Source organism: Rissa tridactyla, chromosome 1 (genome assembly GCF_028500815.1).
Source record: "Rissa tridactyla isolate bRisTri1 chromosome 1, bRisTri1.patW.cur.20221130, whole genome shotgun sequence".
Lineage (NCBI taxonomy): Eukaryota > Metazoa > Chordata > Aves > Charadriiformes > Laridae > Rissa > Rissa tridactyla.
Window position 1 is genome coordinate 114,725,605 of NC_071466.1, and position 17,457 is coordinate 114,743,061.

At 36.6% G+C, this 17,457-nt stretch overlaps 1 protein-coding gene across 4 annotated transcripts in view; it reads right to left on the reverse strand.

Annotated features, from left to right (window-relative positions):
- The window catches only part of GBE1 (1,4-alpha-glucan branching enzyme 1), a 163,229-nt gene that overhangs the window by 125,678 nt on the left and 20,094 nt on the right, over window positions 1–17,457 (reverse strand). For 2 of the 4 annotated variants that reach the window (XM_054191322.1, XM_054191315.1), the window contains exon 2: window positions 1,390–1,559. The exons of 1 other annotated variant lie outside the window; for it this stretch is intronic. In XM_054191322.1, the coding sequence (XP_054047297.1) occupies window positions 1,390–1,559 (170 nt within the window). Of the gene's footprint in view, window positions 1–1,389; window positions 1,560–4,818; window positions 5,435–17,457 lie in introns of those variants that run through there. One more of the 4 variants, XM_054191327.1, reaches the window with a different exon arrangement.

A 17,457-nucleotide genomic window follows, 5' to 3' on the forward strand; every position in this document is an offset into this window, starting at 1 on the left:
TGTATTATTGATCTTGAGACTATTGAAAAAACAGTACTAAAAAAGGTACTGTTTGCTATGAACCATTGGAAAAAATCTTAACAATGGATCTGGAAAACACTGCGAGGGTAGTCCATTTATTTATTTATTACTGTGCACATTTTTACAGAAGCTTAACCATAGTACTTTAGAAAGCACCACCGATACTACAGCTAATAGCATACGTAATGAGTCTTATCATTTTTAAAGTGATATAAGCACATACAATTTCAAGTTCATGACTTCCTTCCTCAAGTACAGAGTTTGCCCCTTTAATAGTTTTCTCAAACAGGGGTAAGGAAGAAGGAAAACTCAATATTTAACTACTTCTACTTAAATAAAAAGTTAACTGCCTCATATACTTTTTTTGTAATATAAATACATACGCTGAACATTCACCAGATAAGTATTCCTGCAAAACAAAAGTTGGATAAATAACACTGCGTACTTCTGAAATGCAGTTAAATGAACAAAGTCATTTCACAGATCAAGTCCCAATTCAGATGAACTAATACCTAACCCTGCAGAAGGGATAGAGTAGAGAGGTGAAAGGAAAAAACAGAATGAAAGATCCCAAACAAAAAGGAGAGAGTGGAATTAGTATTGCAGGATTTAAGAGCAAAAATGCATGTGACTTCCATTTAAGAATTTGCAGAACCCAATTTGAGTGTAGCTAGCCTTCTGAATGAGGAACAAATCCATTTCTCTCAAGTTCTAAGTGAATCAACATCTTCCCAGTGCTTACAGTAAGCAATGCAATTCCTCCACGTAATCTTCCCACCTTCCTGTTCTGCTAACATTCTTCCTTCTCCACCCCTCAAAAACAGAACAGCACCTACTATTCCATAAGTAGTTTAGTTTGATTTTAGGTTACTGGTTTCCAGCGAGACTTGTCTACACTGTCATGATTAGTGGGCATTTCAAAGGGCCTCGGACAACACTGCTGTTACTTGCTAGTCATAGATAAAGCAAATTATTCCACTCTTGTTTCTCCTTCTCTGCATACAGTTTTATAGAAGCCTAAGTGTAGAGCTTTAGGAAGAACCTCAGGCAGCTTAGACACATTCAGCCTAAAGCTGCAAGGTGATCAAGCCAGATTCTTTAGACAACGCACTGCCTTATGGGTATTAAAAAGAATAATAAATAGATATACAGAATACTGACCACACAATAGAAACACCTATGTTCTTAGGCTATTGCAATGTAGAGAAGATTATTAGTTTAAGTTACAAAATGTCGCTACACCAGCCAGCCACTACATACATTTTTACTACCAGAATTTTATCATTGCTACAAAATTGTCTTTAAGCAAAAAGATTATTGATCTAAAACACAGTACAGGAGAGGATAAATATTCCTAAAAATACTTACTGAAGTCACCTGCGAGAAACACTGCTTCTGCTCCTGGTGCCCACTCTTTGCAATATATTCCACCATCCACCAATTGGTTAACTCCAAAGGTTTTGTAACTTTTTGAAAATTTATCAAGGCCTCCTTCATTTTCCTCAATGTTCTTCAAGCGGTTATAAAACAGAGAATACCTTTCAATGAAAATAGATAAGATTTTTTAGAAAGTTTAGTAAGTGCCTTTCTTACATTAACAGGTGTAAGAACATAAAAAAACCCACATTAAGCGAGACACACTGTGTCCTAAGACTACAATATCGGATTCACTCTTCTCTATAGAAACAGAAAAAACATCAAATACAAACCATTCAATTTTTCCATGGTTGTTACACAGTGCAAAGTTGCAATCTTCACGTTTGTCTGTATTTCTCTTCTTTATAGGAACAGTTTGCACTTTAAATCTAAGACTACAACTCCTCAGTGGCAGTCAAGAAATCACAGTATTACCACACAACAGGGGAACTTCACACTCTGAACAGCCTAGCACTTTTTCTTCCACCTTATTAATATCCGACATAGGCCTCCTAGGGAGAATTGTATAGCCCTGCTACATCTCTCACAGACAATTTTAATAGACAAATCTCAGAACACTGAAAAGTTTGCAGTGCAGCTTATAGTAAGTATGGAGAAAGTAGTCTGGCATTTGCAGAAAGCAGTTCCTTTGGCAGATTCTCTACAGTGACCATCAGCAAGCTCTGCAGTTCCCTGACACTGTAACGATTTGGAAAACAAAATTACCACTTCATGGAAGTAATTATTTGGCCCATATGCTGCCTACCCCAGTAGGACATGGAACAGCCTAAACTTCTAATTTAAAGACTTATTTTACTACTAACAGCTTGCAGTTGGTTGGTTGTGTTTCGTTTTGGGTATTTTTGTTCTTGTTTTGGGGTGGGTTTTTTGTAGTTTTTGGTGGTGGTGGTGGTGTTTTTTTGTTTGGGCATTTTTTTTTATATATTTTGCTATGTTTTCTCCAAGAAGCTCCCATCAATTCAAGAAACACACATCAGGTGCACAATATAAATGAGAAGGCCAACTTGGACTCCTCAGCTGTGAGGTGTTCTGTGAAGAAGCACAGCTAAAAGCTTCGACTGAGAAGTTTATTAGTGCTACCTGTATGGGGTTTTTGTTTTAAATAAGACATCTTCAATGTGAACTAGAAAAGTGTTTGTGTTCTCCATAAATGGAAAGGAATCCTCTGAAATGTATAAAAACTAATAAGAAACCCAGCAAGAACAACCTGTCTGCCTTACTACACTTACTGTCTTTTCAAAAAAGGAAATAAACAGTAAAGAACCAGAACAGCACTATGGGGTGATACCTTGTTGGTTTAAAAAGAAAAAAAAACAACAACAAAAACAGAAAGGAGAAGTAGCCTGTCTGCAGTGTCAGTACTTAAAACACTGCTCTGATTTCTTTTACAGTTTTGTTTTAGAATTGGCCCTTAATTAGTTCAAAGTAGAGGATTAAAATGTCTATTTACTGGTTAAGGTAAAATAACATTACTTATATTAATTTTTAGTACTATCACTACTTCCAAGGTTAATCTCCCAGCAAGTTTTTATTATGAAAACTGATGCTCACCTTTAAAGATGGCAAGATTTGAAAAATGCCTCAGGACACACTATAGCAAATACATTTATAACTTCTTGCCCATCCACCTGCATCACTCCTTTAAAATTTGCTCATGGGTATAATCCCCAGAAGTATATTACTAACTACTACTGCTCTGATAATCAATTTCATTTATAGTACTTCAGGGAGAATATTTTGTCAGATTCCCAAGCATAAGTGTATTACATATATACACAAACCTGGTTGACTGACTGAAGTTTTAACTAACTGCAATTACAGAAAGATTTATATAAAAAAGTTTAAATACAGAAACACAGAGCAAGTCACAAACAGCCTCAGAAGTTCAACACATGACATCTGATAAAGGCAAAATCACTCCATTATTGAAGGGTTCTCCTTGAAGAAAAGAGTATTTTGATTTGCATAGCTTTTTTAAAGTCTTACGCCTTCCTTTAAAATGTATCGGTTATATTATACAAGAACACAGTGCCATCTGCAAATTCCAATTTCTCAACTATACACAAGCTGTTTCAAAATTGCTGCCTGTCACATGTATTATTTTTAACTAGTTCCACTGCAGCTGACGCAGGAACCCTTTTGTAAATGCTACAGGTAACTGTTTTAACTCCAGAAAAGATCTAACCAAAGCAATCAATTTGACACATTTAAAATATAGAAGGTGTTTTGGAATAGGTTATCTCCTTAAAATTAATCTGGTTTTCCCCCCATACTTGGTACAAACACATTTTCACAGCTTTAAGAACATCTTTGGCTGGATGTGCTATTTCCCACATTCAGGAAGATGCAGGAGAAGTGGTAAGCTTCATCTTTAAACAAAAGTCAGTCATACAAATCTTTGAAAGCTGGAGAGGATAGATTTATTAACACAGAAGAACAGCAGGTCAGAGAAGGATGGAAATCTCTGTGCAGAAAAGAAAAAGGCATGATAAGCTTCGTATAACCTAGAGGCACACACATGCTGACTGCCTACTGCTCTTTCTCAGTGAGTCCTCCCTAGGAAAGGGGAATCAAACCCATTCATCTCATTCCAAAGAAATAAACAGCAAACAAGTTCAGCATTTAAGAGTGGGTTTATGGGATGGGAGAAATGAAAATGGACTTTCAGAAAGCAATTATACAATTTACGTCTTTGGGAAAAATCACGGTAAGCTCTGGATTCTTGTTACAGAAGCACTAAGAGTACATCTACTGTTTCAATTTTTTCCTTTCAGTAAATCCAAAGTTTAGGTAAACAAAGAGACTGCAACACTTAATATGTGAAGTGATCGTAAGTATTACTGTATAAAAGGCTAGTCTCTTTGCAACAGCAGTGCGCAAGATTACATGCTCAATAAAAACAATTCCTTTTGGAGGACAGGGGTCAAGGAAGCAGATTAGAAAAGTTTTTGATCAGGAATATAAAGCATTATTACAGTAATAGCTTTTTATATAGGACAGATTTTGAACAAGTAATACATCATGTACACAGAGTACAAATGCTCGTTCAATTTGTACATAAGCACATTACTTTTGATAGAGCAAGTTAATTCAGCTTTTACTGCCGCATCACCATTGCAGAAATCATGATTATTGAAACAACTAGTGCTCTCCATAATTGTTTTTAAATTATATTCTAGAAAGCGTTCAGTTTTAAATTTTTTTAACCACCTTGCGAAATTACCAAATACAGAATTGCAGTTTGCTGAAAGTTCATGAAAAACCCACTAGCTTTTGAAATGGATCAATTACTTGTGCTGTGAACTATTCTAAAAACTCATCTCAGGAGATGAAACACATCTGGACACAGAATAAGGTTACCTGTCATAGAAGGTCTTGTAAAACAGCAGAAGCATAGTTCTGTATCCTGTTGCTGCTTTAAAGGAAAGGATTCAGTTAAGTGCATGCTCATGATGTGGATTTCGGAAACTTAGGGTTTTGCTTTCACAGAAATTTTGGGTTTCATTTCTGCTTTACTGAAGCTTTTTAAACATTTTTAGCTTCCAAACTGGAACCCCAGGATTACACACAAGAATGACAGGAAAAAGTTTTTTGTTCAACTAATTTCAAAGATTTCTACTGATCGCTAACAGAATATAAGTGTTAGAAGAGGAGAGGTGGACATTAGGTTAATGAGACTGCATTTCATCATCCCCTCTTAGCACTGAAAGTTATGTGATGTTCAGTTATGCATTATAGACTCACATGACGTACATATAGTCAGACAGATTCTGGACACATAGGACACCTTTCAAAGGTGAGACAATCTTTTAAAATTCTGGACATGTGAAGAGAGTCAACAGCATGCAGAGCTACGATTCAGGACAAAAGGCTGAGTTCTGCCTTCATACTTTTCAAGTCTTCACAACTTAATGAGTGACTGCAAAGCCTTTTAAGATTTTTCTACCTCCCTGCATTACAGTTGACACTGAAGAGGATTACAAGGTAAAAACTGGGACCAAAAAAATAAGTAGAGCAACAGCTGCATCCACAGAACTTCAGGTAGGGAGGGTCTGGAGTAACTGTAAAAAGCTGTACATCACGTCCCTTACTACAGTCAGGTTCACCACCACACACAAGAAGTGCGGAGAGCAGAAGAGGCCTGCTCTTTGATGTATTCCTTGCTCCTGGAGTTGTAATGGAAAAAACAAGCTTTTCAATTCAAGTCCCATATGCATTGATCTCACCTCTATTAACAGACCAATGGGTTTTAAAACTGAAATGCTAAAGTTACTTCTGTTCTTCAGACTTACTGGAAACATACTTTAGAGTCTTCGCATTCCCCCAAGCATGCATATACCTGGCTCGAAACAAGACATTTGCTAACAGAATCATACTTTTACACCAGCATTTTACCCCTCCTCTACCACTATTTCACTGTGAAATGCTGGTAATTGTAAACATCATTTGAAACAGGGTCACAACAGTCTCTTCCTATTGTTACATTCATAATTTGTAACACAGCATTGCTTTAAATCCCATGCTTTATACACAGCTTTGTTTAAACCCTTACAATAGAAGTGTAGGAATTGGCTGACTTTCCATAGAAGCAGGATTAAAACATCAAACATGAATTAGTATAATGGCTATCTGGAAAGCAAGTATCTTGCCAATAAAGTAAGCTTCATAGTGAAGCAGCAAAGACAAAATTAACTCAGTAACAACTTCAAGGGTTTACATTTCATGTGAGAACCTATTCCTCAATTTATCAAGTACAACACCCACAAATATTTTGTTTTACAGATAGCCAGAGACCTAAAACTCATACAGTAGAAGTATACGATTATTAGAGAAAAAGATGACCTGAAATCTTTCAGTTCAATGCAAAGCTATACATTTCTCATCCAAAGAGATAACCTATTTATTCGGTAACCATGATGTACAAAACCCTCCTGATGCTGCCGTTCCTACCACCACTGACTCCATTCAGCTATTGATCACATTAAAAGTCTTAGACATACATTAAAATTAGTAGCTTCAATATGGAGCATAAGAATAAAAATTAAGCCTCCACTTCCTCCTCAAAGTCGACTGCCTTAGTGAAATAAGACTTTTGGCAGACTACTGAAGAAGTCTGATGGCAAGTCAGAATACTGAATTAGGGCTCCAACATAAAGCCTTCAGGCCTTTATTCTTCCAAGCAACCAGAGGTACTAACTCCTCCTTTGTGACCACCTTGTAAAATGACAAAAAGGTATTCTAATATTTTAAACCTTTAGATTTAACCAGATAAGCTTTAGTTTCTTAGGCATCACAGTAATCTAAACAGAAACTGGCATAACCAAAAAGGCCTTAGCAGCATACAAAACACCCTCATTTAATCAATCTGCTGCTGAACTACAAGATGGCTGCAAAACTTCAGCGTATTTTTATGCCCATTCTCATGCCTTTTTATAAAGTTGTAGTTATTGCAGCCTATAGAACGGTCAAATCAGCTTATTTTAAGACCTGTGGTATCAACACTGAAATCAATTATTTTAGTCCCTCTTCTGCTCATGTTGCTGATTTTAGGAGCAATTAATGTTTTACATTCTTTTTGTCCACACCTGCTTTCATGTCAATGTATTTCCACAATATTGCCCCAGTATTAATGTTAATTTACTCAAAACATGAAAGCAAATAGAAGAGAGACTGATAATGGTATCTGGTGTCCATATGGAAAGCCCAATTCTGCAAATACCAAAGGGAAAAGGATATGAAAGAAAATGCCCAATAAGGTACTCTCTGCAGCCAAATACTCCCGTTTTCCAATAAATACAAACATTTACAATAATGTCTGTGTTAAAAATGAAGCTACAGTCCAAAAGAAAAGAAAATAAACTCTCGGCTACTTAAGTGTGTTACATTTCTTTACATTTCTTCCAATGTAGGTGGTGGAAAGACTAAAAGATAAAAGCAGAAAGGGAAAAATAATTTGTTCCCCCCCCCTTCCTCCTCATTTAAACAACAAATCTTAAAAAAAACTGGTTTGGATTTTGAGATACCACTTATCCTATTTATCAGCTTAATCCTAAAGCCTCCAAGGGGAATGCTGCCTCTTACTTTCAACCTTCCACTCTTCCCTGACACAGAAAAAGCTTTATCAGTATTACAGTAAAACAGGGAATAAGAAAGCAAAGAGGCCATCAGATTGTGTCTTTTACCATCACTGACATTATCACAAACAACAGTATGCACAAAGTTACTGAAATTTCTGAACTCCACTTTCTGAACTGCCTTGGATCCCCCACACACTTATTACTATGTCTAGAAAACTGCTACAATGCTTCACTGAAATCGTAGGATCTTCCTTACAACTCCACCACAGCAGCTCTGTTTGAGGGCTAACATACCAGCATACTCTGCTCCAAAATACGCTGACCTGAAATTCTCCTGCAGTTTTCCAGTCATAATATTAAGGGGTAAAGAACAGGGCTCCACCAACTTCTCTGAGCATTTTTAGTTTGGGGTTTTTGATTTTAAAGCATTTGTACGTCTTTTTCACAAGAATGCAAACCATCTCTGGAGCAATATTGAGATTGCACGCTGTCTTCAGAATTGTTGAATGAAGCTCAGTCTCACAGTGTGGCAAGACTGAGGCCAGTGGTAGGGAAAAAAAGTTGGGCAGTGTGAAACTCATTCACCTACTGATGTGCACAGACCATCAAAACATTCCCTGTTTTGGTATAAATCCACTCTATGATCCCCACAGATGATCAAAAGGGTCAAAAAACTAAGAAAAAGAAAAATCAAGTCACTAGTGTAGATGCACCACGCTTTCACTAATATAATGCCATTTACAAATTACTTCTCTATAGGATGAGGAATAAACTGTCACAATTTTGGAAGTCTTATTTTTCAATAATGATGTATTATTTAAATAAAGACACATTTTGAAATTTGGCAAATAAGGAATTGAATATTGCTGATTTTAGTACTGATAGTCTACTGCAGGAATATCAGAAAGGATTAACAGCTGGTTTTGAATTTGATATCAGAAAGGCTCAGGAGCTACAGTTCTCCTCTTGATATCACAGGCAGCCCATTACTTAGAAAACGATGTCCAAAAATCTTCAATGCTGATATCAACTAGCAGTGATAGATATTGTCTAAGTGCCTACACTGAACATGTAAACAGTAACTACTTCTGCAAAAAACTTGATAGCTATGGAAGAGGAGGAACTCTTTTTGAATCTGAAGATGTGATGTTAACACTTAGGTCATAGACTTCTGTACTTAAGCAGCTTTTACCACTATGCATCTAGTCAGAGTGTTCATCTGCAGCAGTAAAACTTGCTCAGAAAACTATGTTATAAAAACAGACTCCCCTATGGTCTGCCAGAATGCTGAGTAACTAGTCAAATTCAACAAGTAACATGCTGTGGCATTTCATAGAGCCTGCCTGTAAAATAGGCATTCCTGCCTCCGCTGTATCAATACAGAGCCACATGGTCCAGGCTCACTGGATCAGGGGCACAAGCTCTTTGATCTCCACACTGCAGTCCACTGTGTGCAACAGGTATCTTTAACCACCATGTGTAAATCACAGAAGTGGTAGCTGCCATCTCATGAAGCACAGCTGTAAGGTCTCTGATAAAGACTGTGCTGCGCTCATTGGGATTTCCTGGAAAGCCAGAGTAGAATTAGTTTCTTTCAAGTTAGTCAAAGGAGAAACATGTGGGAATATGAAGCTAGACAATCTTGAAACAATTATCACTAATAATACCCACTTCTATTCCTGCTGTGACTCCTACCACTTCATAGAAGAAAAAAAGGAAATGAAAAGATGAAAATAGAAATTGAAAATGTAGATGCAACACCTCTGAATATTTCCAAATAAAGAACACCGGGCTGTTCACAAATTACTTTTTCTAATATTGCTCCTATCACTTTGAAGATGCAGTTACAAACACTTTCACTGACACCAAAGCCAGTGCACAGTCCCTGATTCTCATCTGCTCCTTTACTCTGTAGTTAGTTCCCTTAAACCGCCCTCATTCAGCTGATAAGGGGATGGAGTGAAGGAAGATAGGAGTAGGACCCATCAAGTTCTTCCTAAAGCAAACTTCTGCAGTCCAACAAATCAAATGCATCAGACCATGCTGAACTAGAATTATGCAGCAGAAGCAAATTCCTGTTTGCAGTTGCTTCTTCAACCCCATTCATCACTAGCAAAAGTGTATCAGAACAGAAGCCTTGGATTTTATTTCATTATTTTCTCCACCTCCCTTTACTCATTTTTCATTTGGCTATTCAGAGTATTACACAAAGTAATCACACTTAAGGAAAATAGCAAGTAAAGGCACAGTAAACCTCAGGTAGGTACAACTACTTCAGAACAGCAGATCAGCTTTATAGTTTTAGATTATAGACTTGCACTTTATGCATAGAAAAGTCTTGTCCCACTCAGGTAATCTTTTTAATAAACATTTAAATAGATTAAACAACATCTGAACACATGTAACCTTTGAAGTGTTGGAAGAATTCTGAGAGATATGCTCTAGACATACGAGATAGCAATGGCTGATGTTTACAGAGATCCAGAAAGAGATGATCATTTAATTTTGTCTTTTTGCACACTAAAAGTAAAGGTGCTGAATCCCATGAACATAGTGGCTCTTTCAATAGCTACATCCAAAAAGCTCCTTCAAGTAAATGCATTAATTTGAGTGTCCTTTCAACTTCTCTACAACTAGAATAAATGTGTAATATTGGAAGCGGAAGCAGAAGCAGTTTAAAAAAAAGAAATGTAATAGCACCCACAACACCTTAATTCAGTAGTTACTTACAATTTCCACCATAAGCAAACAGATGTAGACTCACAGCTCTTTGGATGTTCCGTGATTTCAGTATGGAGAGGTAACGCAGCTTTGTGTCTCAAGCTAAATCCAGTTTCTTAAAAATTAAGAAATATTTGCTTGGGGATATTTAATGAGTAATCACTTGCTCTGTTGAAAGTTATTCATACAGAACAAGTGACTGATTCTGCATCAGCTTTTTTCAAAATAATTTCAAGTGCAGTGACATGCAAGTCAAACTCTAACAACAACATACAGCGTAGTACATAGGAGCATGACAAAACATAAAAACTGGCAGAAAACAAAGGGAAACTACAGAGTTTTTCTTGGCATCCTACCAGCTGTTGCTATTTCTAACAAAGACTACATAAGACTAACATAAGCTACAAAGTCTAAGAAAGATAAATACATTTCAGTAGTATTTTAATAAGAAGATTATTTGCTGACTTCAGTTCTGGCACTGTACTTTCTGCACAATACAGGGAACTAGAAGCAAGCCTCTTCCATACTTTAAGCATTAGGATAACTTAGTGGCTTCACAAGCCTTTGACAACTGTAATGTTTTTGCCATCAGCTTCATAACAAACATACACAGTGCTCAATTTGGAACCAAATGAAGGAATGATTACAAGATGTATCAAATGCAAACTTAACGCAAACATTTAGTAATAATTGCTCCACTGACTTGTCTAAATCAATCCCACTTCTAAAAACACCCTTCCCCACAATATTTAGAGGCTCTCATACCCACATCCGCACATGTTTGTTCATCTATCACCCCCTTCAGTTTATTAGAAACACATGGATGCACCTCATAGTATAAGTGTTACAAATTACTAGTGTTTAGAAGGAGCAAGAGGCAATTTCTTTCCATCGGAAGCCTAGCAAACTAGAGACATCAATTTAAGCAAGAGAGAACAAGTGTATATGTAAGTATTAACACTTGCTACAAGAAAGCCATTTTATCTTTTACCCTCTGTTGAGATAAAAGGTAGAGCTACCTTTTTTTAAACTAAAAGACACCCCAAAAAAACAGAGACGCCCCCAAAAACCTTTGATATTAAGCTGTATCACTATCTTCTGGAACAGCAGCTATATATATATTCTGTACCTGCTAAATTACTCAAGACAGTTTCCCAGTCATGAGTGAAGAGTCTAAATAAGACAGCAATTACAAAATAATGGGAGTTCTATGTTTTTTTCTTTGTATACAAAGCAACAAGTTTACCAGCAGCATACTTACGTTTCACACATCTGAACATTTATCAAATAAACACTTTAATATGAAATTTCTTCATTTAATAGTAATTGTCTCACTATCCCTCTGCTAAGTAGTCTTAATTATGTATTAATTGTACACTAAAAAACCTCTTTTAGCTACGAGAATTTGCTTCTCTGTTGTAATGATACCTAAAGCAAGTTGATGGAGTTCTTCTGAATTAACATAACTACAGAGAAACTCCATCATATTTGAGCAGAAAGCTGCAGAAGTGTAGAGAGACAGATTTCTTTCTCGAAATCCGCAGACTAAGACTGTGTTAGCTCATGTTTCATATTACACAAGAGAAAATAAACTGAAAGGTCAGTTGAACAGTTACAGCATTGCCCTTTTCCAAGGTAATCAGCAGAGCATGTAGCAAAGACGTGAACACAAGCGTGACTGGAAAGACAGTAGCTGATAAAGAGGCTTTTGCTGCCAAATGCATGTGGGACAAAATACCGCTCTCTCCATGTCCATCGAGGAGTATGGCATACTGCAGGCCTTACTTCAGTAACTCTGATTTATTACTTTAATTTGAAATTGTGTTCTTGTTAAACATTCAGGTTTTCATATTGCCAAAACACACTAGAATAGGCAATACTGAACATAAATCACATTCACAGGTAATCTACAGGAACAATATCGTTATTAATTTGTTTATAATAGGGACACAATACAGTCAAAAATCAATTCATCCAGTTTACTAATGCATTTTCACTTTAAGTACCCAAAGTCTTGTTATTCAGTACCACGTAACTGGAAGATGTAGGGTAACTTTCCCCACATATTAAAAGCAGTTTATTTTTCCTCTTAGAAGAGTGTATTTATTAGTGGAACCTTCCAAAACAGTTTCTCGTCATCACATTAACATATGCTTAAAACCATCTTAATCTGGAAACAACTCAAATGTTTTATTTACCAGAATTATTTTTAATGGAGCTGTAAATAACAGCATATCAATTCCCATTTGATTCCACTGTCAACTATTTCTAACAGGCTATCTTCATATTAATAAATATCAAAGTCTAGTTGGGGGAAAGAGTCAGTGATTCCCACAGCACTGATACAAAGTTGGAATCAAAACACAAGCTAAGAGCAGTAGCTACACAAGAGGCTTCAGGGAAAAAACCCACAGAATTTCTTAAAAAGAATTTCCAACCTGCCTTTTAGTGGGCAAGTGTTATTACTTCTTGAAGGTCTTCAGGAACCTGGAAGTGTCTGTCAGTACCATTTCTAAAGCGATTATTTGTGTGGTAAGAACCAGCCCACACACCTCCTATGGGTTGTAAAAGCTCTGCACAGTGACAAGCTAGTCTGGACTTCAGTAACTATTAAATTTAATTTTAGTTGTTTAAATAAAGCTGGTTTTTTATTAGTTTGCCACAGCAGTAAACATAAGCAGCCATCTGTTTCTTTTCAAATTTGGATTTCAAGTCTGCTGCATCAGTTTGGCTTCCACATTCTTAGTAATGCTGCAAATAACATTAACTGGCATAAATGAAGTTCAACACAATGCTAAGACAGACTTAGCTTCTTGGGTGTTTATTTAAAAAGGTAAGAATCCAAAGGTTTAGTTGTCTACCAAACAGGGGAAAAGCTTTTAAGTCAGAAGTCACTTCTGATTTTTTTTTCCTCAAATAAAACACCACATATTCCTCACTACCCAAGCCACCTAATCCACTTCAGCAGGCACATTAAGTAGTAAGAATTGTTATTTGTATTTCCTAACAGAAAACTGCACAGCTACTTCATTGTTAATTTCCATAAATCCTACTTCACCTCCTTTTAAAATACATTCCAGAAATTAAAAACAAAGTCTTGATTTAATGGATCAGACCAATGGCTTATATATTCAAATAGTTCACTATTTGAAAGTTACATTAGAAAGTTAAATAAAAGCCTTATCATGCCCTGACAACCACCAAATAACATTCCCCTTACTACAGGGCTGTTTCTTTGTCAAAATTTAAACAGATTAAAATGGATAGCCATCTTAAGAGGCTGTCAAAAAGATGGTTAGGGGAACAGTACCCGCAGCAACACCCAGCTTCTTTACTGCAGCACCAAACCTTGCTCCCTGTAAGTTTTCCTCTCATCTAGTGTGACCATAAACCTACAGTATTCCACCTAATTAAATAACTCCTTAAGTCACATTAGTTTAGCCTCAATTTTAGGATGTACATGTATTCATACACCACTTTAAAGAGATGTCTGTTTTCCCTTTCTCATGCACACAAATATATTCCCAATGTAGGCTTCTTCCTGGCCTTTAAATATTTGTCACCCACTTACAGATTACCTCTCTATTCTATTGTGACAAAGAAAACGTCACAGTACTCTGGGAAAGAAAAACCATGTGTGAGATTTTTACATATGAAGAATAGATAGAAAAACAAGTATTAAACATGGGATGGGAAGGAAGGTATACTTTTGCTTTTGTTGCTGACCACCGTGCCAGTTTTGATTAGTCTTCATTGGTTTGATCAAGCTTGGAGTATTTTCTATTTTGGCTCAGTAGCTGTATGGGGCTATTCATATAGACTGCACGTTCAACACACTAAGCATGTCTGGTCTGCTAGCTGGGTTCCCTGTAACTCCGATGAAGAAGAGTAGCCCTTTTAGAAGACAGTTTTAAGGAAGAAAACATTACCTACAGTGACTGGAAAATAAAATCTGGAGGTATTTGGGGGTAGAGGGGAAGAACACCACGGAGCTACTTCGCCTTCTACATCACCACACCAGCTTCAGGTGCCTTAGCAGAAGCATTGCATTGCCTTCACAGCACAAGCTTGTCTAAATTTAATTCTTAACTGCTTTCACCGCAGACAGCGTCAACAAGTGAAGCCAAACACTCTTAAACATTTATACAGTCCACAATGCTAAGTGTTTATAATTTAGTATCAACATACTAGAAGTATAATTAGATCTTGTGTACTTAAGAAATGTCTGTAACTAGTTCCAGACAATCAACTGTATTCCCACAGAAGTTGAGCAAGCAAAAAGCATGTATTTCTGTTGATTGCTGCTGTGAGTAGTCATATACAACAGTTTACTTCACTTGTGGCCAAGCGTTTTTAAAGGCATTCTAAAACCTGCTCTTTTTCCAGACTTCAGTAAGAATGAGTACAAAGATAATATCAGTCATTAACTAAGTTTGCACCATAATTGAAAAAAAGAGAAGTATAAACATCAAGTTTGCAACATTATTATACTGAATATTCAAACTTCTTTAGAAAACAGAAGAGTTCAGGTTTTATATAGTCCAGCTACTCTTCTAAAAGATTAAGCTACTGTATCTCCTTTTGGCATGCAGCAATCCATGTAAAGCACTTAACTGCAGAAGAACACTACTCATCCCAACCACATACTCATTTTCACATGACTTAAGCGCATAAGTACATATGACATAGCTTCCAAGACACCTGCCTTCTGATGGGATTGTTGCTGTATTTGATGTTAGCTGGGATGGCCTGATAATCATAGAAGACATCATTACTTCAAAGCCTCCAAGCACGTCAGTCTTGTGTATAATGTGACTTTTCTGTCACAACATTAGAATCTTACGATTCAAGTTTTGAATTGATATGACTAAAGAAAATTGTAAACAAAATAGAGGGGAGAAAAACCACCAGTAGTGTGTTACTGCACAAGACTCAAAGGCTGCACAAACTCAACTATTATAAATGACTCAAGACTTCGCAAGACAGTGAAGTTTACATCAAAATTTTAAATATCTGAAGTGATGAGGTAATTTGGGACACACACAGAAAGCCACTTGCAACAATTTGGGGAGGGGGAAGAAGGAAGGAGCAAAATCCCCCAAACTTAGAAAGCCTGGTATTGCCAGGGTTAGTCATCCTGATATGCCGCGCACCCAAATGCAACCATAGTCTTACTTTTAGACAGTACTACTGGGAAAGCTTCATAGATTATGGAATATTAACATCTGTCTAACACTAGGAGTTAAGAAATACAAGATGAACAAGTTATCTACTAGGTAGAGAAAACCCCTCTGTTTTCACAATTTCAGATTCATCTTGTCCGCTTAAGACTCCACATGCAACTTCTAAAATATGTACTAAACTTACAGAAGTCTTTCATAACAAATTTTGAAATAAGCTTTATTTACACAGAACCGTTTTTATAAAAAATTAACATTACTAAGCATTCACTTACTTCAGATGGACAAACTTAAAGAGCAAAAAGGCTAAGCAATTTAGTAATGGACTGTATGTTGGATAGGATTTCCCTTTTTAGTAATTTTCCGCCCCCACTATGATATTCCTATGAATATTTAGTATGTTTTTTCCTCTTTATAGAGGAATTTTGACAGTTTACACTGCCTGACCTGCTTGAAAACTTCTATTTTAAAGCACCTGTCCACCTTTAAAGTATAAAATAGAAAAAGCAGCGCACTATACTTGACTGAAAAAATATAAATATGTATATGATTACCTACAAATCGGGTGTTTACATTAGACATATACACATACAACATCCCTTCATTCTCCCTTCTCCCACCTGAAACACACACAAAACATAAAAGTGGTATCTCTCTTATTGGAATTAAGCCTAGAAAAACACTACTTGCTCCGATTCTCATCCTGGAGAGCTGCCAAACTAAAGCCTACGAACTGAAGCCAAGCAGGACAACAGGTGAGTCCCAGAGCTTCAGCCAGCACAGCCTCCTTATTTGAGGTCAACTTGATATGCACCAGCACAAGGGAACACCAAAGGAGGAAAATCATGAGCTAACAACTTGAGTTATTCACAGTTTGTCAGGAAATTAACCTCTTCATTTGAGCTATGCATCAAGAATAAAACTGGTAAAGACTTACAAGGCACCATGGAAGAAAAAGTACCGTTAGGTACACAAAGAATTAACATGTGTATTTTTTGTCACATCAGAGTAGCTTGGGTATTTTTTATTCCATCAATATAACTACAATCCACAAATTGTATACAGCCCCACAAAAGTTCCATACTTAAACCTTTTCTTCTTCTGCTGGGAAGCCTGAACTTGCATTCAGCTTCTACAAGCCTATACATACATTAGCACCTACCAGTGCAATCTCCTATTCTTGCCCTCCTAACACACACAGCTTGCACACTGTCAGTTAGAAGCCTTTTTCAATTGTAATCTGAATTAGTACAACATAAAAGATTTTAGTATAAAATACATGCAAAAATTGACAGAGGGAACGTCAACTAGATAGAAGAAAAAAGTCTCCCTTAGCACCAGGGCCCCAGAGGGGGTGCAGAATCTGTCTCTCGAGGTTTGAGCACCAAGAGAACAAAATCCTGAACAATCAAGTCCCAATTCAATACTGACCTGGTTCTGAGCGGGAGAGTGGGACACAGAGAGCATTCCAGTCAGAGTGGTTCAGTGAATATTTAGTACTTTACACCTACAGAAGCTAGCCAGTTCTGCTTAAGAAAAAACAAAGAACATGGCAAGACGTATAAAAATAACAATGCAGACCATGACAGAAATACAAGCACTACAAATGTCAGTAATCTAAGATATATTAGAATGCTCTGGCAATCACACACACCTCCCTTAAGCTTGCATTAATTTTCTTTGTATGTGTATCTATGCACACAGATAAAAGAATTCCACAGTGCTAAACCAGACGAAAATAGGGACAAAGCAGCCCAGCTGCTACCTTGAGACAAGTTTTGCTATTGCTCTGTTAGGCAATTTTTCCCTCAAATAACTTACTAGCATATAAATTTTTGCCATATAATTTAGAGTCAGTTTAAAGAGTTGCTGACATGTAAAGCAAACTTTACATCAATGTTGCCTGTAAAATGTTACAATTATAGTAAACCCATTTTCACAAGGAATTGACATACCTAGCTATTTCTATTTTAATTCCTTATATGTAAGTTATATAATTGCATAGTACACACTGTACATAT